This window comes from Candoia aspera, chromosome 3 (genome assembly GCF_035149785.1).
Source record: "Candoia aspera isolate rCanAsp1 chromosome 3, rCanAsp1.hap2, whole genome shotgun sequence".
In the NCBI taxonomy this organism is placed as follows: Eukaryota; Metazoa; Chordata; class Lepidosauria; order Squamata; family Boidae; genus Candoia; species Candoia aspera.
Window position 1 is genome coordinate 117771515 of NC_086155.1, and position 22170 is coordinate 117793684.

A 22170-nucleotide genomic window follows, 5' to 3' on the forward strand; every position below is an offset into this window, starting at 1 on the left:
TAATTCACCAATATAACTTCAGGAGGAACTGAAGATAGTAAGATGTTTTTTTCTTCTGCGAGATTTTGAAAAGATCATTCACCTCTGTCTAGAAATTTAAGAATAAGATTCGCTGCGTATCTAATATAGCCCTGAAACTTTCTTTCACACAATGTAAAACACGTTTTTGCTTTCTAGGAATAACATAACACAAAACTTTGTCCTTCACCATTCAATGACACCAGTAGATCAGGCTTTTTGAAATATTTCATCCCTCCCAGCAAATCTGATAAACTTAACAATAAATAGCCAAAGCTTATCAGAGGAACAAAATAGAGAAGCTGGAACATGATGAGCTCTCTCAGCTTCCAGCTGATAAAATCCTTCTTGCAGGAATACTTCACATATTAGAGCTTCCACAAAAATGACAGGTTTATCTTTTTCCTCTTGCTGCAGAATTCCTATTACACATAAATCAGACTGATGAGACTGAAATTCTAAGTACACAATTTTGTCCTAAATGGTTTTATTACACATCATTAAATCAGTTATAGATGTCTCAACAGACTTCCCACAGTCTTCCAGCTGAGATACTCTATTCTCAGCTGCATCCAGTCTGGTTCTTGTAGAGTTAATGGTAGCTTTAATATTTTTTCCACACACACAAGCATCTTTATAAAAACAGACATATTTCTCAATCTCTGAAGCTGTTGCCTTGAGAGGGGCCAAACTTTCTCGGGTGCCATCCCAACAAACTACAAACAATCCCTCTCTGACAGCAAAATAGAAGATAATCATTGTTTTGTACTCCAGTAGTAGTAATTACACAGTTATCAAGATAATAAACCTCCAGGGAATGCCAGAATATGCTGAGATCCATCTGACTATAGCATACTCTTCATTGGAGGTCCCTCTTTTTAAAATGAAGATGAAAGTGGGTCTTGATCTCCATTCCCAGGGCCCTAATATACTGCAGAGATTGGACTTTCCTGGGGTCTCTGATGGTGGTAAGCCATCTTAGGGCTGGCATTGGCTGGGCCATTCTTTAAGCAACTCAGGGCATAAATACACAAAACCACAATACCACTTTTGGATAAATCATGGTAGTTTCTCCAGCTTAGTCAGTGGGGGAAGGGGAATCTGGGATAATACCAACAGTTACTTCCTTATTCATACAGTCATGATCTATAAGGGTAGCCAAGTGTGGAGGAAGATCCATAACAGTGCCTCTCCCTTGATCTGTGTTTTTTAGAAAGAAAATGGTTTAATTTGGGGATAATAGTACAGAATCATTTGATAGAAATGAATTTAGGTAAGCCAATAAAAGAGAAGGTAATTGGGATCTCACTTCCTCTCATTCAGGACATATCGCATACATGCTGTCTGTCCAGAGCCCGAAATATTGTTAGTGACCCCTTCCATCCCCATCATGGCTTGTTCTCCTTGTTGCCCTCTGGGAAAAGGTTCTGCTGCATCCAATGTAGAACAGCTAGATTAGGCAACGGTTTTGTCCCCTGAACTCTTAATAATCCCTTCTCACTCCACAGGTACACATGCCGGGTGACTGATATTTATTAGGGATAAAGATTAGAGGAGTGGAATGGGTAAAGAATGTATATTACATACTGTAGTAATTATGGTATTCTTATTTTATTGCTTGAGCCAATGCAACGAAATTTCATTTTAATGTACACTTGGTGTATAGTGAAGTGACAATAAAAGTTCTCTCTCTCTCTCTCTCTCTATCTATGGGGTACATACTCACTGCATCTTCCACCAACATGGTCTTTGATTTTGAGTTACTTATTATTAAATTTTGGAGGGTAGACTTCAGGAGGATCACAAGAACAATGAAAACTAGATTTGTTACCCAAACTTGGTCTATGCTATTGATACATCCTGGGGTTACCTAGCAGTCTAGGATGGAATGACAGTCAGCAGGTAAAGAGAATACCTTTTTTTGCTCATTTTCTCTCTGACATAAATCATTTTTATATTGTGGGGTTTTATGAATATTATGCTAAATCCATTTTATTTTAGTTTAGGTTTTGTTGGTAAAAAGTTTTGTCAGAAAGGTTTGGCTGATAATTATACTTAGACTTTGGAATAAGTAAAATTATGAATCTAAAGAAATAGCTTTCATGTAAAAAAAGCAGTTCCGCTTACCTTGTATTGAAATCACTAACATCTAAGCTACTATGATTGACTTGTCCAATCAATTTTCATCAGACATAAGCATAATAAACTATCTCTGGGTTGGAGCAAATATGTCAGTGGAGGCTTTTAAATAATTTATACAAATGGGAGGCATGGAAGAAGGTAATGGCAAACTACTTGCCTACTGTCACAAGAGCATGTCATGTCCCATGAAATCACCAAGAACCAAGCTGAGCTTTCTTTGCCAAATACCATATAAGGCATATAAGGTCATCATCATACCAACTAGCAATTTACTTTGAAAATTGTCCAGCTAGCAAGACAACTCTGTTAGTAGGAAACATAAAGTCCCTGTACTGATACTGCTCCAAGATGCAAGTTCTAGAAGTCATACTATCATTGGCAAGCAACAGTACATTTAGAAAAATAACTTTATTTAGTTTGTAAGGAAAAAAAAATCTTAAAAGCCTAGTAAATTATCTCCAGTGCTCAAAAATTTAATTGCAACTAGTTGCAAAAATTTAGTTACAACTAGGCAACTAAGAGAGACTTTATTTAAATTTCCCATAAAGGAAAAATGTCTTTCAATGATACAGAATTGTTGTAATTTATACAGAACAACTGTGTTGTTAGGGAGGTCAACATGCTCTTAATGAAGTTTTTGAATCTGAACCATCTTGAATTCAAAATGGCCCATTTTGAGTATGTAACGATTTCTTAAACTATTTCATTTCCTATTTATGATATGATGGTGGCAGAGCTAAAAGGGAATTATATGATGCTATGGTCAGAAAGAGGCAGAAACCTGACACAAACAAAAAATCTTTTCTGGAGAATAAAATGTTATACTTTTATTTCAAGCCAATCTTGTTCTAAAATTCTTTTGCCTAGCACAGCTTTGGAATGGTCTCCTGTGGCTACTGTATTTTCACGGTGTTTTGCTTTGTCTTTCCTTCCCCAATGTCTTCCTCCCTTTTCATATGACTCTTTTCTGTTTTTTGCCCAATTTGGAGAATCAGTAAGGATGAAGAGAAGCTACAGAGGAGAAAGCCAAACAATTTTATTTGAATCAGGTATGCCAGTTTTCATTTTCCAGCAACAAACTGATGTACAAGCTTAGAAGTCAAGCACTGTTAAAAAGGGTTGCACAGAATGCCACTAGATTCTATTGCAAGAAAGCAAGTCTGTTTTTATTTCTGTAACAAATCTCAGAAATCCTGGTGCCTGAACAAGTGATATGTCCTGGCAAGTATTTTCAATTGTCCCCAAAATACTTTGTGAGATATTGGGGGGGGGGGGATAAAGAATATAGGCTAAGTCTCATTGTCAAGTAACTGAGTGACACTTGTGCCAAGTGATGGTATCTGTGGCTCTTTAAGCAGTAGGAGAATTCACTTAATCCCTTCAACTGGAAGTTGACCCTTCTTTGTGGAAAACAGTCAGCAACATTCCAAGCTGGAACCTGAATAGGGAATTCTCTACATTTTAACTTCATATTACAGCTACATGAATATTGATTTGGTTTTTGTAGAGAAGAGGGAAGGCCCGACTTCTTATGCTAACCCAACAGGAGTTGAATCCAATGAACTAATTCTTAGTTATCAAGGGTGCTTTTCTGAAAAATAAAACACTGAGCCATATCGCATAGAGCTAAGGGTTTTAGTCTGGCTTGGTTTAAAAGCAAGTGACATTCAATTTCAAAGCAATCTGTGACATCACATGGGAGCCTAATGGTCTAGCATTTTAGTCTGTACAGCATTTCAGGTTTGATCTCCAAAAGGTGCTTCAGAGCACACAGAAATAGCAATGTGACATTTATCTGTTTACACCACCGTAATGGAGCTGTGCTTTCCCCCAGAATCATACAATCCCAGGAAAATATGCTGCTGCTTGGAAGTATTGTGCAGCCCTCCTAGCTATAATAATTTCAATCAGCATATTTTTATCACATGCCACTGATTTAAAATTAGCATTATTCTCAAAAACTTAAATTGCATTTATGTTCTTTGCACTTCTCACACATTACAGAAAAATAAAACTTGGAACGCTTGAAGTATCACCAGTAAAATAATAATAGCACTTTTTAGGACAAAGTAAAATGCCATTAAATGAAACAGATAAGGTGAGTTGCAATTCGAATCTCTTACATTTTCTGCTGTGGAACACCATCCAAAGATAAATAAATGCATTTCAGAAAATTAAATAAAATGTAAGTAAATTAACACCAAGAAAGAGTCATCTGAGATCTCCTTTCTCAATTAAGCACCTGAAAGAGACTGTAGGCAGTTTGAAATGAGAAAGCAGTCTTCAGTAATGAAGCAGGGTTTGGGCCCAATTACTTATGCAGAAAGATCTGCCTTTTGCATTCAGCATGCACTGAACACTTACCAAAAGCTGTCCCGCAAAACAGATAAAAAGAATGAAGGACAGCATCAGAAAGGCAGCTCCAAAGGAGATTCCAAGTATAGATTTTCTGAAAGACAAGAAGGGTTTTTTACAGAAACCAATACCATGTAAACGTAACATGAATGTTTGCTGTTTTCGTTGCCTCTAGCAATGCTTATGTAATAGATACACAAAAACACTGTATTTTTTCACCAACACTGTTTATTCGTTAGATTTATATCCTACCTTCCATTCAGGGGCTCAAGGAGGTGTACATAGTACACCTTTTTCTCCACAAAAATCTACAAACATAATGGTTTTATGGGGGACCACCGGTAGTTTATTTCCTGAAAGCCATGAAACATAGCTTGGTGTAGTGAGAGAGCCAGTTTGGTGTAGTGGTGAAGGTGCTGGCCTAGAAAGCAGGAGGTTGTGACTTCTAGGCCTCCTTTAGGCATGAAAGCTGGCTGGGTGACTTTGGGGCAGTCACTTTTTCTCAGCCCAACCCACCTCATAGGTTTGTTGTTGTCACAGGAAAAATAGGAGGCAGGAGTATTAGGTATGTTTGCCGCCATGAGTTGACCCCCCCCCCAAAAAGGTGGGATAAAATTACTATTATTGTTGTTGGTCACACAGTCAGCCAGATGTTTAGACTGGATTTGGCATTTTTGTCCATCTATTGAGTCCTTCCCAAGGACCTGGGAGAGGCAGATGTTGTTCTTTAATAATACTAAAGGTATCGTCACAGGATGTAAGCTATTCCAAGTAAAGCTGCCTTTTGCAATTGACTGATGGTGATTTTGTCAATGCTAATGGTGTTCAAGTGGTGCTCCAGATGTTTTGGAATTGCACCCAAGGCACTTGGTACTATCTTTGCTTACTTTTGCCACAGTCATTCTACTTCTATTTGCAGGTCTTTAAATTTTGTGATTTTCTCCAGTTCTTTCTCTCTTCTGCTGTCTCCAGGTACTGCAGTGTGCACTATCCAGAATTTTTTGTCTTATCAACAATTGTTAAGTCTGGGGTGTTGTGTGGCAGATGTTTCTCTGTTTGAATTCTAAAGTCCCAGAGCACTTTAGCTTCTTCATTTCCTATTACTTTGTCTCTTCAGTGGTCCCACCAGTTCTTGCTTGCAGGCAAGTGGTATTTCTTGCAGATATTCCAATGCACCGTTGTTGCTACTTTGCCATGCCATTGTTTGTAATAAATCTGTCCGATCTTCTAGCTGCAGCTAACTAGGTGGTCCACTGTTTCTTCAGCTTCTTTGCAGAGATGGCATTTGCTGTCCATTGCTGTCTTCTCAATTCTGGAATTATATGCATTTGTTCTTAAGGTTTGGTCTTGTACAGCCAGAATTAGCCCTTCCATCTCTCTTCAACTTTCCTGCTCTTAGCCATTGCCAGGTCTTGTTGTTATCTGCTTTGCCTGCTAGGTTTTTATGTATTGGCCATGGAATACTGTGCCTTGCCATGTCCTATTCTTCATTTGGTCTTTTTTATAGGCCAGTTTGGTCTCTCTGGTATTCAGTAAGCCTTCATGGTGTACTAGCTTCAGTGCATCTTCTTCACTGTCCTTCAGATATTCTTCCAACGCCCTCTTTCTTCTTCAAGTGTCTGGTGTACGTGCAACATTCCATGCCCACCTATGCTCCTTGGTTGTTGTGGTGGTGGTTCTTGTTATTGTGGGATTTATAGCCCAGGAAATAACAAATCTGTTGATGAGTGTTCCATTCCATAGTGGTCAACTGCTCATTTGAGAAATTCAATTATTAAATGCTCATTTTTATCTTTAAGTATACTGTATGTGTAAGAATAAGGGATCCAGTGATAAATTCTTGTAGGAAAATCACAGAGAGCTAATTTTCATCTTTAAGAGCACAATAATTTCTGAGTCTTTCTTTTTCATTTTGAAAGTACATTCATGAAGCTTTCAACAGATTTCAATTAGAGCAGAGGTTTGGAACACATAAGAGTTTCATTGTTAAAACATTTTTTCTAATATAAACATTTGCAGCAGCTCTCCCTTCTATCAGGTGCAACAAAGAGAAAGCCCTCATATAAATGAGTAGCATAAAAATGAGAGAGAAAGTGAGAGAGAGAGAGTTTGTGTGTATCATTTGCTTTCAAACAATCAGAGCAGTAAGCATTGCCTTTTGGAAATTCAATGTGCTGAAACCTTCAACTCAATACCCTGAAAGTTTCTTATGTAAAGTGTATGAAATAGAATTATAAAAGGATTATTCACTTCCATTTTTTAAAACAATTTTTGTACTTTTGCCTAGAAAGAAAGCTAGTTGGTTGTGGAATGGGGAAAATATAGAGTTTGTTATCCCACTACCCAATGAAGTCAGAATCAAATATCACTATATATAACAGCTTGTTAAGGCCAGCCTATGGCCATTCTGAAAATAATCATCAATTTGCTCAATAATTTTAATAGGAAAAGAGAACTCAAGAAAAGTTTTTCCTAGAATATTTCACCATCATTCAATTTTCCTGGTAGGGCATATATGTCCATATATATTTTAGTGGTGAGCTGCCCAGAGTCATTGGGAGTCAGGCAGCATACAAAACAAACGAACAAATAAAATAGTTCAGAATCTTTTGAAACTGTTATAGTGAATCTAAGTTTACGGGATTCCATCTTTATTCCTTGATGAGACTTTGGGGAAATTCTCCCTCCTAAAGTCCCAGCTGTAAAATCTGTAAAAAGGAAAGAATTGTGAATATTTAATCTTTAAAGATACTGAGAGAGTAAATTGGAAAGTTGGTGAAAGTTGCCATAAGTGAATACACCAGAAGGCATCAACGAACAAATTTTGCTGATATTGAAAAAGCTAATCAGGTCAGAACTGTTGAGAACTTGGATTGGAGGCAACCCGAAAATCCCAAGACTATAAGCAATGGCAAATCATTTCTGTACTGCTGATGAGAAAAACTACGACATGGACATGCGGTCATCAGGACTCAAGCTTGAGTCAAAGGAATCTTTACCTTGCCTTGCCTTACTGTCAGTAAATAACCTGAGAGGCCATAAGTATTTTCAAGAATCCTGAACTCCAAAGAATATCAAGAACAATGAAAAGGATGTAAAACTGTAATATTATTTAAAACATTTTATTTGCTTGCTTGTTTGTCTATAGAACTCTTGGCAGTTCTAATTTTCTGTTCAGCCAGAAACACTTCCAGAATTATTGTTATGGGGTGAGAATTGGACCTGGTCTTTCAGCAGGCTTTGGAATGAATTATTTATTAATAATTTAAATATATTAATATTAATACCTGAAAACAAAGGTGCACAATCCATAGATTATGACTAGACCTGCTGGCTGAACCAGCAGCAGAACCTTTTTGTCATGAGTGCCGTTGAGCTGAAGACATCAGCGCAATGGCACACATGACAATAATAAGGAAACAGGGGAAGGGGCTCAAGATAAGTAGCCATCAACTGACAAAGACGGAAGGACAAGAAACAATGGCTAAACGGATCGCGAGGCACACCCAAGCTGTTAGCGCTAACGCAACGGAGATCGCCCAGCTGACAGCAATCACCGGAGGAATAGAGAAACCGATGATGGGCGATCCCGGAACACCAGCGGGGCCTCGCAACCCCTCACCTACCGGCAGGACAACGTGTTGGACAAAGGGGGGTGACGTAACCACGAGTGAGGGGGCGCTGACCGGCACGGGGTATTTAAACCCCGCACCGGCGCGCTCCTGTCACTCTCAGCTTTTTTCCGATACTGTACCTACACTGCGAATAAATCAGAGCCTGTTCCACAGAATCAGCGTCTGAGTATTATTCGGAGGTAGGCAGCGCATGACATAAAGCTGAGAGTCATAAACTCAGCCTTGCCGAGCCCCACCGGACGACAACGAGCCGCGGGAGGAGTAGACGGCGAGAAGACCAGGAAGATGAGGCCGGCGCGACGCGGACAAGGAGGGCGAGCCGCACGGCAAGAGGCAGAGGAGGACCGACCGAGGCCAGAGGCACCGCGGACTCCCGGAGCCATGGACGCCCACCCGACCCAACCCGAGCCTCAGCTCCAACCCCAAGGGGAGATGGCGACGGAGGCAACCCGACCACGGGAGGGAGCAACATACCTCCCGGGACCAGCGGAGAACCCCGCGCCCCACATCGCACCCCAGCAACGGGCGTGGAGCGACAGCCCAACGGCGGTAAGCACGGAAGAGGACGATGGAGCAGCCCAGCAGATGGCGGAGGAAGCGGACCAACGGCCGAGAGAGACTGCACCCCACCGGCAACCCAACCCCGCCGACACACCGACGGAACCGGCCCCAGCAGCGGCGCGGATCGTGGACGAGGACGCACGAGCTAGACTCGCGGCCATGGAGACCCAACAGAAGGAACTCCGGACCATGCTTCAGTCGCTCATGCCCCCCGCGCCGCCCAACGACGTCCCCGCACAGGTCCACACCCCGAGCGAAGCGGCGAACCCCCACGGGCCAAATGAAGGCCAACAGACGGCCCAGGCGGACGACACCACAGGCCGGGAAGCGAGAGGAAGGGGCGCACAAAACGCCCGGGCCCCAAAGGACTTCCCCATCTTCTTTGATGGGAACCCCGCGAAACTGTCGTTCTTTATCACGAACGCCAGGGAGTTCATGGGGAGGCACGGACACTGCTACGACTCCGAAGCGGACAAGATCGCTGCCGTGGCGATCAAGTTACAAGACCGGGCGGCGGACTGGTACGTCCAACTGTACGAGTCCAGCTCCCCCGCCCTCGCCAACTTCCCTGCCTTCATCAATGAGATGAAAAGCTACTTCGAGGACCCACTAGCCAAAGTGAGGGCGAAAAGCGCACTCCAACGACTTAAACAGGGCACACGCACTGTCCCAGACTACGCCCTCGAGTTCAAAGCCCTCGCGGGGAAGGTCAACGACTGGTCCGAGACCACCCTGCTGGAAATGTTCAAAAGGGGGCTCAACCGTGACGTACTTCAATGGGCCCTCTACCGCGACGACCCAGAAACTCTACACGGGTGGATCCACCTCGCGGGGAAAGCCGAACACGCGCACCGCACCTTCCTCATGACAACTACGGAAGACACGAACTACACCTGCAAAAAGGTACCCGCACCACACGTGGGGACGGCCGGCCCCACATACCCAAGGAAGAAATTTAATCGGGAGCCCTGCGGGAGGTGTGGAAAACTAGGGCACAAGACGGCAGATTGCTTCGCCAACCGACTGCCGACCAGTGCGCCTAAACCCACCCCGAAAACTAGCCCCAAACCACCTAACCCGGCGCCGCCCCCTCACCGCCGAATGACCGGAGCCACAGCGACACCAGAGGAAGGCTGGGACGCCTACTGGGGGGAAGAGGACAACGTAGACCCAGACCAGCCGGCGGGAAACGCTCCCCACCTGCCCTGAAACGCGTTGCGAGGCAGGCGGTGGGACAGCAGCGCGGACCACCTCGACGGAACGGCGAAAGCTCCGTGATAATGGCGGCAATTAAACTCTCTGCCGGCAACGGAGCCACCACGGCCGCGGCACTAATGGACTCGGGGTGCTCAAAAAACCTCATCCATCCCGACTTAGTCGCCAAACTCGACCTCCGCTGCTTCCCCCTCCCCACGCCGTTGGCATTCCACCAGCTGGACGGCTCTACAGCGGGAGGGAAACCAGCTACGATGCAAACCGAGCCGGTCACCCTGCAAATGGGCACTCACACCGAACGCACATCGTTCGTCATCACCCACATCGGACGGCCCATTGCAGTCCTGGGAATGCCATGGCTCGCGACAAACAACCCGCGCATCAACTGGGAGACCCGCACCTTCACATTTGGCGACGGAGAGTATCGGGCACCAGTTCCAGCGGGCAGAACCAACCCCACTGTGGGACGAGCAGAGGCGACTACACAGGACAACGCCGCTACCACAGCAGACCTACCGGAACAATACGCCGACTTCTCCGAGGTCTTCGGAGAGGCGGAAGCTGACCAACTACCCCCCCACCGCAAGACGGACTGCCGGATCGACCTGCTGCCCGATGTCCCCTTACCTAGACCGAAGATCTACTCGATGACCCCGAAGGAGATGGCAACCCTCCGGGAGTTCATCGATAAAAACTTAGAGAGGGGATTCATAGAGCCAGCATGCTCACCGGTCGGAGCCCCCGTCTTATTCCGGGAGAAGAAAGACGGCACCCTACGGCTCTGCACCGACTACCGGGGCCTAAACGCGGCTTCCCTGTCCAACAAATACCCCTTACCCCTGGTGAAAGACATGCTCGCCCACCTGTCCACGGGCAAAGTCTTTTCCAAATTGGACCTTCACGAGGCGTACTACCGCATCCGAATCAGGGAGGGGGACGAATGGAAGACTGCGTTCAACTGCCCCCTAGGCGCCTTCCAGTATAAAGTGCTGCCGTTCGGACTCGCGGGGGCCCCCGGGGTGTTTATGCAGCTCATCAATGAGGTACTGCATGAACACCTGTTCAAAGGGGTCCTTGTCTACATAGACGACGTCCTTATCTACACTAAAACGCACAAGGAACATGTGACCCTAGTCAGGCAAGTCCTCGACAAGCTCAGAAGGGCGCAGCTCTATGCCAAACCTACAAAGTGCGAATTTCATAAAGCGCGCCTAGACTACCTGGGGTACCGAATCTCCGGAGACGGCATAGAAATGGACCCCGCAAAAGTCGAGGCGGTGCTGAACTGGGAACGCCCCCGCAACAGACGCCAACTCCAGAGCTTCCTCGGCTTCGCGAATTTTTACAGGTCATTCGCCCGGGGGTTCGCAGAGATAGCCCTCCCCCTAACGGACCTCCTCAAAACCAAAGGGGTGGGGGACACCCGACGCGCCAAGAACCCGGGCACAGTATTGAATTGGACTCCCGCGTGCCAGACCGCATTCGACAAGCTGAAAGCACTGTTCACCACGGAGCCAATCCTCGCGCACCCGGACCCAGAACGGCCGTTCGTGGTCCAAGCCGACGCCTCAGACTTCTCCCTGGGGGCCATCCTGCTCCAAAAGGACCCCACGGGACTCCTGAAACCATGCGCCTACCTGTCGAGGAAATTTTCCGAGACAGAAAGGCGATGGCACGTCTGGGAGAAAGAAGCCTTCGCGGTAAAATCGGCGCTAGAAACATGGCGACACCTACTCGAGGGAGCCACCCAACCATTCGAGGTCTGGACTGACCACCGGAACCTCGAGGCCCTCCGAACGCCCAGACGCCTTAGCCCAAAACAGGTCCGATGGGCCCAATTCTTCAGCCGCTTCAACTTCCAGCTGAAGTTCATGCCAGGCAAAAAGAACTTCCTGGCCGACGCCCTCTCCCGACTGCCCCAAGACGAAGAGCCCGTTGGGACGGTCGTATCCGCATCGCAACTGGGGATGGCCGTGACCACCCGAAGCGGCGCTCGGAGGCAGCTCGACTCTACGGCGCAACCAACGGCGGGACAACCTGTGACCAGACGAAGCCAACCGCAACTACCAGGGGGGATACGCACGGACCTCGCCGCCGCCCTCAAAACCGACCCCTGGTTCCTGGCAAACCCCAAGGTAACGATGGCACAGGACCTGGCATGGGGGGAAGGCAGAATCTATGTCCCGGACTCGCAACGCCAAGCGATCTTGCATAGGTCACACGACGCCAAGCAAGCGGGACACTTTGGGTTCCTCAAGACCCTACACCTAACAAGGCGTCAATTCTGGTGGCCCGCGCTAAGACGAGACGTGAAAGCATACGTAGCGTCCTGCCCAACGTGCGCTAGGGCCAAACGGGCACCAGGCAAACCCGCGGGGCTTTTACAACAGGTGGCAGAACCCTCCTGCCCATGGGAGGAAATCTCTATGGATTTTATAGTGGACCTCCCACCCAGCCAGAAGAAAACGGCCATTTGGGTGGTGAACGATTACTTCTCGAAACAGGCCCACTTCATCCCCTGCACGTCGGTCCCATCCTCACAACAGCTAGCCAAACTCTTCCTCATCCACGTGTACAGGTTACACGGATGTCCCGCACGTGTGGTGACCGACAGGGGCACACAGTTCACTTCTAAATTCTGGCGGGCCTTCCTAAAACTGACGGGGACCCAACAGGCCCTATCCACTGCCTGGCACCCCCAGACGGATGGAGCCACAGAGGTCCTCAATGGCACCCTAGAGCAATTCATACGCTCATATACCAACTATCATCAAGACGACTGGGCTGAGCTGCTCCCGTTCGCCGAAGTCGCATACAACAACGCCGTCCACACAAGCACGGGGAAAACTCCGTTCGAGGTAGTCTCGGGACGCGACTTCGTCCCCATACCGGAGCTACCACAACCCCCGGAACCCCAGGTGGACGCTAGCGACTGGGGACGGAAGATTGCGGAATCGTGGCCAATAATCACGGCAGCGCTGAAGGATGCACAGGCGGCCTACAAAGAGCAGACCGACAAGCACCGGCGCCAACAACCGACGTTCCAGGCGGGGGATATGGTCTACCTATCCACCAAATTCCTAAAGTCACCCCAACCCTCGAAAAAACTGGGGCCTAAGTACATCGGGCCGTTCCGCGTCACGCAGATAGTGAACCCGGTGGCAATACGCTTGGACCTGCCACACAACCTACGGAGACTCCATCCGGTGTTCCACACCAGCCTCCTGAAACCGGCAACCACCTCTCGATGGCACCCAAGCATGCCACAGCCCTCACCGGTGATGATCGACGGGCAACATCACTTTGACGTAAGGGACATACTCGACTCTCGCAGGCAACGGGGAACTTTACACTATTTGGTCAAGTGGAAACACTTCCCCCACCCAGAATGGGTGGCGGCGCACAACGTTAACGCGCCTGACCTGACCCGGGCTTTTCACCGGGCATACCCCGACAAGCCAAAACCAAGGCTAGCAAGCCGTCACCTGCAAAACCCCTCCCCCACGGGCCCCCCCCGCCTACCGTGCCCCAAGGGAAAGGGCCCCCCCAAGCCCGCGACTTGGGTGGACCTCCCCCCCCGGGACTCACCCCCCCCGCCCCGGGCCCACGAGGCAGTAACAAGCCGTCGCCAGCACCCTCCCCCCACCCCGGGCCCACGGGGGAGTGGCAAGCAAGTCAACAGGGCATCCTGGGGGCAACGCCCAGGAGCACACATAACAAAGGCGACGCACTTTAAATAAAAAAGAAGGGCCCTACCTGGAGCTGATAAGCACCCGACCAGCCACGCCTCTCTCCTCGTCGAACTGAGCCAAACAAACAGGGTGTGGCCGGAGCATGCGCATGCCAGGGCGTGACCTGGGCATGCGCACTAAGAACACACCCTAGGAAGGCACGTGGTAGTGGGCGGAGCAAAGGGAGGGGCGAAAAATACTCCGGCGGGAATTTCAAAAAACCATTTTGACAGCTCTCCTGGAAAAAAAAAAAAAGAAAAGAAAAAAAAAACCGGGGGGGGGGCACTATTCGGACAGGGGGCAGTATGTCATGAGTGCCGTTGAGCTGAAGACATCAGCGCAATGGCACACATGACAATAATAAGGAAACAGGGGAAGGGGCTCAAGATAAGTAGCCATCAACTGACAAAGACGGAAGGACAAGAAACAATGGCTAAACGGATCGCGAGGCACACCCAAGCTGTTAGCGCTAACGCAACGGAGATCGCCCAGCTGACAGCAATCACCGGAGGAATAGAGAAACCGATGATGGGCGATCCCGGAACGCCAGCGGGGCCTCGCAACCCCTCACCTACCGGCAGGACAACGTGTTGGACAAAGGGGGGTGACGTAACCACGAGTGAGGGGGCGCTGACCGGCGCGGGGTATTTAAACCCCGCACCGGCGCGCTCCTGTCACTCTCAGCTTTTTTCCGATACTGTACCTACACTGCGAATAAATCAGAGCCTGTTCCACAGAATCAGCGTCTGAGTATTATTCGGAGGTAGGCAGCGCATGACACTTTTTGTCTACACAGCAACTGAAGAGACACAAGGGCAATAGTATCATCACACACAGCCACCAGGTGGAAGTGGAGAAAGAGAAGCCCTACATCTTTGCTGGGGTTGTTAAAAAGGAACACTCAAGGGAGTAAATGCTCAGGGTGTCTCTGGTAAGGTCTTGCACTAAATCTAATTGTGATCCAGGTCATAGCCAGTCTAAAGTGGCCTGCATCATTTTCCTTTTGGAGAAGACAAACTGAGAAGGAACAAAAGGAAGGAGGGTGGTGGAAAAGCTGACCAAGACAAAATAGACACAAACATTTTTACTAGACATAAAGTAGTTTTTTTTTTTAAAAGTCAGTATGGTGGGATTATAGACAGGTCCCATTCAGTCTAAAAAGGGTCTCACAGATAAAAGCAAAGAACAGTACATGTCACTCACTTACTTTGGTAGCACTAGAATCTGTACAAGAAAAATGCAGAAGAATATAAGACAGGCACAGGTTACATAGTACTTGAATGCAGGAAGAGTTGTTGCTCTATACTAAAAGAAATGAGAGATTACAAAAAATCAAAATATTTTTTGTTAAAAGTTACTACAAGTAAATTATGACACTTATTGCATTTTAAACAAACAAATGTTTATTCTATGAGGGTATCCATTACCTAGATAGCTTTATGGCTTTAAAGAAAAAGATTGGAAGAATTAAAGGATGATGGTTGATCAACAGCTATTAACCATGATAGCTAGAGAGGACTTTAATATCCAGAGGCAACATAACTCAAAATTTTAGCTGCTGAGAAATAGGCATAACAAATCCTGAACAGGTTCCATGTCACTGATGGCCTCAATCAATCAATCAGTCCACATTGATTCATGACAGGCCATATTGTTATGGTGAATCTGAGCCAACCGTATCTTCTTCAAAGATATGGATAGCCAACGAGGAAATAAGCAATAGCAAGCTTCATTATTAATTACATTTCCTCTATTGACAAAGTTTAAAAACGCTCTACAGAAATGAAACTCTAATAAATTGTTCATTTGGGGAACATGCTATTTTAATTATGGAACACATTCCACAAACAATTCAGTCTTGTACAAACCATACTGAAATGCATAGGAACAGCAAAAATACTGCCATGAATTGCAGTACAGGAATTTTCCAGTAAATTGTACCTTGATCTTTCAGGAAAAAAACAGGTTTAATGGGTTCATGGGATCTAGCACACTCCCACACATGAAAATGAGTAACACAAATTGATTTTGAAGCTCTGGAATGATTTATTCCTATTCCTGAATAAACCAAGGTACTTCAGATGAATTGTTAATGAGGACTGAGGATAACTATATCATAGGAGGCTTGATGTCATTCAGTACATTTCTGAAAGATGGTCAGTACAAAATATTCAACATTATACTAAATACTTCAATTTCCTAGACCTACTGGACTACTCTAAAAGCTGTTACAGCATTGAAATAATTCAACTTCAATTGCTTGACTAATTACTTTTTTTTTTTTTTTTGCAAAATTCTGATTTAAGTAATAGCTATTACGTCACATTTTGGAGAGTATGCATGTAATTCACATTTCCTGATAGCCAGGAAAGGATAGCCAAAGTTTTACCCTTTTCCATTTGTTTTCTGGGTTTTTCTGTCATTCTTTCCCCATGTGAAAAACCCAGTTCACCCAAATATATATCAAAGAGGCAATTATAAAAAAATCTAATCTCCCACTTCATTAAAGAAGTCACACAGTTTCCAGGTATGAATAACTACATGTGAACACACAATCAACTAGTGCTGCATCCTTTTTCTTCTTAATGCCTAAAGAACATGGGAGATCTATGTTAAATAGAATTTATAATTTAAATATAACTTACTTCTTTTTCTAGCATTTTGTTGTAGAAAAGCAATGATATTCTTTGAATATCTTCTGATTTAAGCCACTGCCTAGAAGAGAAAGAACCATACAGCATTATATATAAACTGCTAATATTTCTTCTGGCGACTTTGATTAAAAAAAAAAACTTGGCACATAAAAGAAAGCAAACGGTTGGATGTGTTTAGGTAATAGAAATATACTTTATTGTAAACTGCCCAGAGTCCTCCGACGGGAGGAGATGGGTGAGGACAAATTGGATAAATAAATAAATAAAATATACTAGTTCAACAGCTATTTCCCTTCTCTAGGGAAGCCTGTGGATAGGAACCAGAGATTTTCATCCATCTACAGTGGCCAAGCTTCTAAAATAGTACCAATCTACATATGTAATGTAGGTAGGGTTTCTAAAGTCAGTGGGATTTTTAGACTGCCGACTTTGTGAGTAAGGGCTGAATACTGTAGCATTGTAAGAGGTACTTAATTGATTTTGATAACTGCAAAAGCAGAAATGATTAATTTTTTACATGTAAAGTTCATGATCTACATAGGGGCTCGTGGATCAAAATGAGACCTTGTACTGTATCTCCACAGCTCTGTGTGTCAGTAAGGATCCTGGAACACTGCTATAGGAAGGGAAGGAATGTAAATGGAAGATCACATGTCACAGATAATCCCAGTTAAACACAACAAACAATTTACTAACCCTTAAGAAATAAATATTGTGCATATATTTAGTATATATACTGAATTCTTCCATGACCACCATCATCCACACTGGGTTTTAACTGCAGTCTAGAAGTTGGGAAAAAATGGAGAGTGTTTTGTATGGGTGGGGTGCATCATGTATATTAACCATGAAGCACACGCCCTAAGAATGAAGAGAACAAGATAATTCCATGTCACAGAGGGCTGTGTACAGGTGTCAGAGCTAATGTGGTTAGAATAGATGTTCACTTCTTCTCATCTCTTTCGAATAAAATACTGGTCATTAAAATACAGTAGGTCACTAAAATACTGATTTCTTTTGTTGAATAGACAGTTAGATCATAGAGCAGCTTATACTTTTCTATTCCATATCATCATATAATCAGGGAAGAATGGGAACAGGCAGATTCCTATTTTGAAATAGGCTCCTCCAACTCCAGTTCAGGAAACTCAGAGTTCTCAAGGGGCTTCAGTGCTTACTTCCATAATGTGAACAGCAGTGGGACAAACAACAACTTTGTGGGCAAACATACTTTTGAGCATTTATTCCATCAATTGCTTGAATCATCCTTTCATTTAATTCTTCTTCAAATTTTTTCTTCTGAGATTTTGTTCTGCAGAGACAAAGTAAGGGAGTGAAGTTAGCATCTTGGAGGATGAAATTTGAATAAAATATGGCACGGATTAGGACAAACAAAGCAAAAGCAATGAGAAAAGCAGAAAGAAGGCCAATATACTGTATGACCATTCCTTTCTTGTAGCTGGCCAGCACAAAATAACAACATATATTGTAGGGATCCATATTTGGTACCACCTTTTCATTTTACAACATAATGTTAAATATTGCTTATGTGACTGTAGACTGCCACAACGTATACCTGTTTTTATTTTAGTCAAAACCAGCTGCTTGATAGGATTGTAGAATTAGGTACTGGATCGTAATAATTAGATTCAATGGCTTTAGCAGTGTTATAATGGTGCCTCAAATGAAGTAAGATTGTTATACATTTTGTTTCTTATGAGCTTGGAAAATTGTCTTACTGTACGTATTTCTGTAACATTATGGAATAGAGAACTTGATGTGATGTGGCTAATTTTATCTCTTCATTCTGTGGGACAAGGTGGGCAGGACTGGTCCTAGTCAAACGTTGAATGGGAGACTACCAAGGAATTTCAAACTCTAGGATAGATCGGGAAGTTGAACAAAGACCCTGGGAAAAGGCAGTAGAAAACCACCTGCACATTGTTGCTAGGCAAACTTTCTACATAATTACCTTGACTCAAAGCTATCACAGCTCTAGCAGATGTATTTCTATGGAACTACAGATGTCTAACTTATCACTTCACAATGAGTTGAGAAAAGATTAAATACATTTTTAAAAATGAAGGAAACAGTAAAGAATTTCAATGAAGCTGAAGGATGATTAGCAGGAGCTAATCATCCAGTTCCGTGATACACATGGGGTGGGGGTCAGGGCTACCACCAATTAGGACTCAATAGGGCTACGTACAGAAACAAAATCCGTATGTGTGATTCACAGAAACCATGATGGAGAAGTTTTTGGGTCATGGGGATTGTAGCACAGAGAATGACACTTTTTTATGAGCTTCCTTCCCTCTTAACAATTCTCATTTCTAGTTTTTACTAGAGAAATAATATGTACATTGTATTGCAGTTGTAATGGGAAAATCTCTTGACACTGATTGATTGGGCTCATATGATCTCTTGAAATATTCAAATGCTTAAGGACAAAAGCCTAACTTCTTTGAAGAAAAGAGGTTAGTTTGACTGAAACTAAAATTTCATGCAGGATCAGACTGAGGATTAAGCAAAATCCGTCTCCAGGGACAAGGAGGCTAAAGAAAGAATTTCAGAGCAGAGTGAGAAACGGGGCATGAGAAGTATGGCAGAGGAGAAGAATCAGAAAGAGGGAATTCTAAAGAACTTGAGAACACTTAAGATCAGAAGCCACTTTACATAGAGGGGAAGGAGAGGAAAACGTAGCAAGGCTGATTAACAGACAGGCTAACTAAATAAAGTACTGGTCTGAAAAGCAGAATTAACAATGGTTGATGAAGAGATGGTGAAGATGAACGTGAAGTAAGAAGGGGGACTGGAGAAAACAAAATCCAGGGGTACAGTGGAACTATACTGAATGGAAGGGAGTAGTTTGACATAGCCCAGAGAACATAGAACTGCTAACTACAGGGTAGAGTTTGGAGTAGTTCCTGAAAGAGAGATATCCTATAGCATTACAAATACCACTGTATGGTTCAGTATCTTGCCTGAATTTCACATGTTAAACTATTTGGTACACAGCTTTAGTGCTTTTTAAAATCAAGTCAGTAACATTTTGACAAGATTTCAAAACAATTATTACAATTATTCAGTCTACAGTATATCTTTTTGTTTTGCTGATGATTTCATTCTACCATCAAATTCTGCTAGTGCTCTATTAATACCAGCCAAATAAGATCTGATGAAAATATTTCAAAAAGCTCCTATTAATGCAGAAGACCTAATGTATTACTGTTCCATCTTGCCTACAGTAAGCTGAAGAGGTTTTATAATATTTGAATTATTTAATTGATCCTCTTACCTTAATAGCTTATGCAAAATTATCTTGGCTATCAAAATAAATGCTAGTGCAGAATTAGTAAATGAACTAGCAGGGATTTCGATGAAATTGAGGTTTTTAGAAGTTGACACATACCTTTCTCTACAACGCTGGAAATTATACTGACCCATAGGCATGTCCTAAGAGAGAGTAACAGAAAATATTATCCAGATATAAAATAGGAACTATAAAATAGCTATTGAATTCAATGTATAAGATCGTATTATAATACAAACTATTCGTCAGTGAACACTTCTCCCATTTGCAATTCATGAATAAATTAAAGTTCTTGCTTAAGGCACAAATGACCAGGCTCAGATTATTTCTACTTTGGACACATTATGCAAAGACCTAACTCTCTGGAAAAGGCTCTAATGCTGGGAAAGGTGGAAGGAAAGAGAAGTAGAGGATGACCAGCAGCAAGGTGGATTAACTCAATTAGGTGGTGATGGTGCAACGTTGGAAGACTTGAAGGACCAGGTTATAGTCAGACCACCTCAGCAAAAATCTATCTATGTGGTTGCTGAGAGTTGACACCAACTTCATGACATATAATCAATCAATCAATCAAATATAAATGAGGGTAATATGCATCCTTGCCTCCTCTCCTTCCCTGCTCTGAATTACTGTTTCTTCAAATTAAGTTCTTCCAATAGCTTCTTGTTCACTGTAAAAATTCTTTAGAATAATAGTCAGGTATTCTAGTATTCTCAGTAGCCTTAATATGTTTCATATTCTTGCATGATCTATACACTCAAAGGTCTTGCTGTAGTAAGTGGAGCAAAAGTAATGTCTCATCTTGTATTTTCTTGCTTTCTCCATTATCCATGTTATGTTAGCTACTGTATGTGATTTTGTGTTTGCCTGCCTTTTCTGAAACCTATTTATTTAACTTTCTTTCTTCATATATGAGTCTGTTTTCTCTCTGTTAAATCATAAGCAAACTCTTGTTTGAATGAAGAAATACTGGAATGGCTTCCTAACTTGCACATTCCCTTGCAACTCCTTTTTTCAAGACAGATATCAATTGTTCCAATTTCTAGTCCACTCAGTCTTGTTCCCTATTTGTTGACACAGAGCGTCAACCGCCTAACCGTTTAACTGTCTCTTACCCTGCAGCATTAAACAGTTCACTAGATATTTCACCTGTACCTGATGCTTTCCCATATGACTGCTGGTTGATTGCCTGTCATATTTCATTGTTGATTTCTAAATGTATGTTCTCTCTGACAAACGCTACTGTCATTTTATAATCTCATTTGTAAAGGACTTCAACTTTTCATCTTTCTCTAATCTCATTTGTTTCTATTTTTTCCAGTAATCCTACCTTAGTTTTAAAATTTTCCACAATTTCTCTGATCTTTTAAAAAAAGATCTCTCATTTTCCTTTTCTTGTTATATTGGCATTGAAGTACGTTGGCATTCTTGAGATTTCTTTCCTTGTCCTCTATTATTTGATGTTGAAAGTCTGTATTGAAGTCAATCCCCACAAGAATGGAGTGCACTTTCCTATCTTCTATTTCATATTCTGCAATCTATTTGATTCTGATGATGTCTACCTAATGTTAGGTAGCAACAAGGTCAAGTAACAATGTAATGGGCCACAAATTATACTATACAATATTGTTTACTAGTGTTAGATGTAGGATTATAAAAACATATATAGAGTACAATAGTAACAGTAAAAAACAATGAAAAAGGCCCCAAACAGCCAATATATATAAATAAATACAAAGACAAGGATAATCAAGCAACTCGACAAACTAACATCCAAAAACCTGACTAAGTGCGTTTCGGCTTATAAGCCTTCATCAGTAGTCACAAACATAGGGTTATAATAATGCTGGAAAAAACAAAGGAAAAAGGTATAAATAATTATATATCACTATCAATTAAAATAATGCACATAAACCTAACATAAAAATAAAAATAGCACTTACTTGAGTAGTATAATCAATACAAATAAATGTGTGTGTGTGTGTGTGTATATATATATATATATACACAGACATACAGATATACATATACATACACACCAACACCCACACCCACAGTATATATATATATATATATAGGCTGTTTGGGACTTTTTTCATTGTTTTTTATTGTTACTATTGTACCCTATGTTTTTATAATTCTACATCTAACACTAGTAAACAATATTGTATAGTATAATTTGTGGCCCATTACATTGTTACTTGACCTTGTTGCTACCTTGCTTTTTTTCAGGTTGTGTTCCCTTCTTTTTTTTCCTTTGTCTACCTAATGTTGTCAATGTGCAGTTTGCATTTATGTTCCTTGAAGCAGGTGTTCACAATAAACAATTCTTTTCTTAAAATTCTTTTAATTTCCTGTATTATTATATTTCTCTAATCCAGTATTTTGGTGATTCAAAGTCCCTTCATTTTCCCAATGTTTGTATTCAATAAACATTAGCAGTATGATGTCCTTTCTTGAGGTTGCACTTAGCACCGCTTGTAATTTGCCATAGAATTCCTCAAGGTCTTTCTCCACTCCAGCTGTAATAAATGCATACACTTGTA

The 22170-nt window shown here is 43.1% G+C and overlaps 1 protein-coding gene across 1 annotated transcript in view; it reads right to left on the bottom strand.

The window, feature by feature from the left end:
• ADCY2 (adenylate cyclase 2) overlaps positions 1–22170 on the bottom strand; it is a 138669-nt gene that overhangs the window by 37008 nt on the left and 79491 nt on the right. Inside the window, exons 11-15 of the mRNA XM_063298714.1 lie at positions 19724–19767; positions 17543–17623; positions 16303–16372; positions 14865–14962; positions 4525–4609 (exon numbers count right to left, since the gene is read on the bottom strand). Of these exons, the coding sequence (XP_063154784.1) occupies positions 4525–4609; positions 14865–14962; positions 16303–16372; positions 17543–17623; positions 19724–19767 (378 nt within the window). The remainder of the gene's footprint in view (positions 1–4524; positions 4610–14864; positions 14963–16302; positions 16373–17542; positions 17624–19723; positions 19768–22170) is intronic.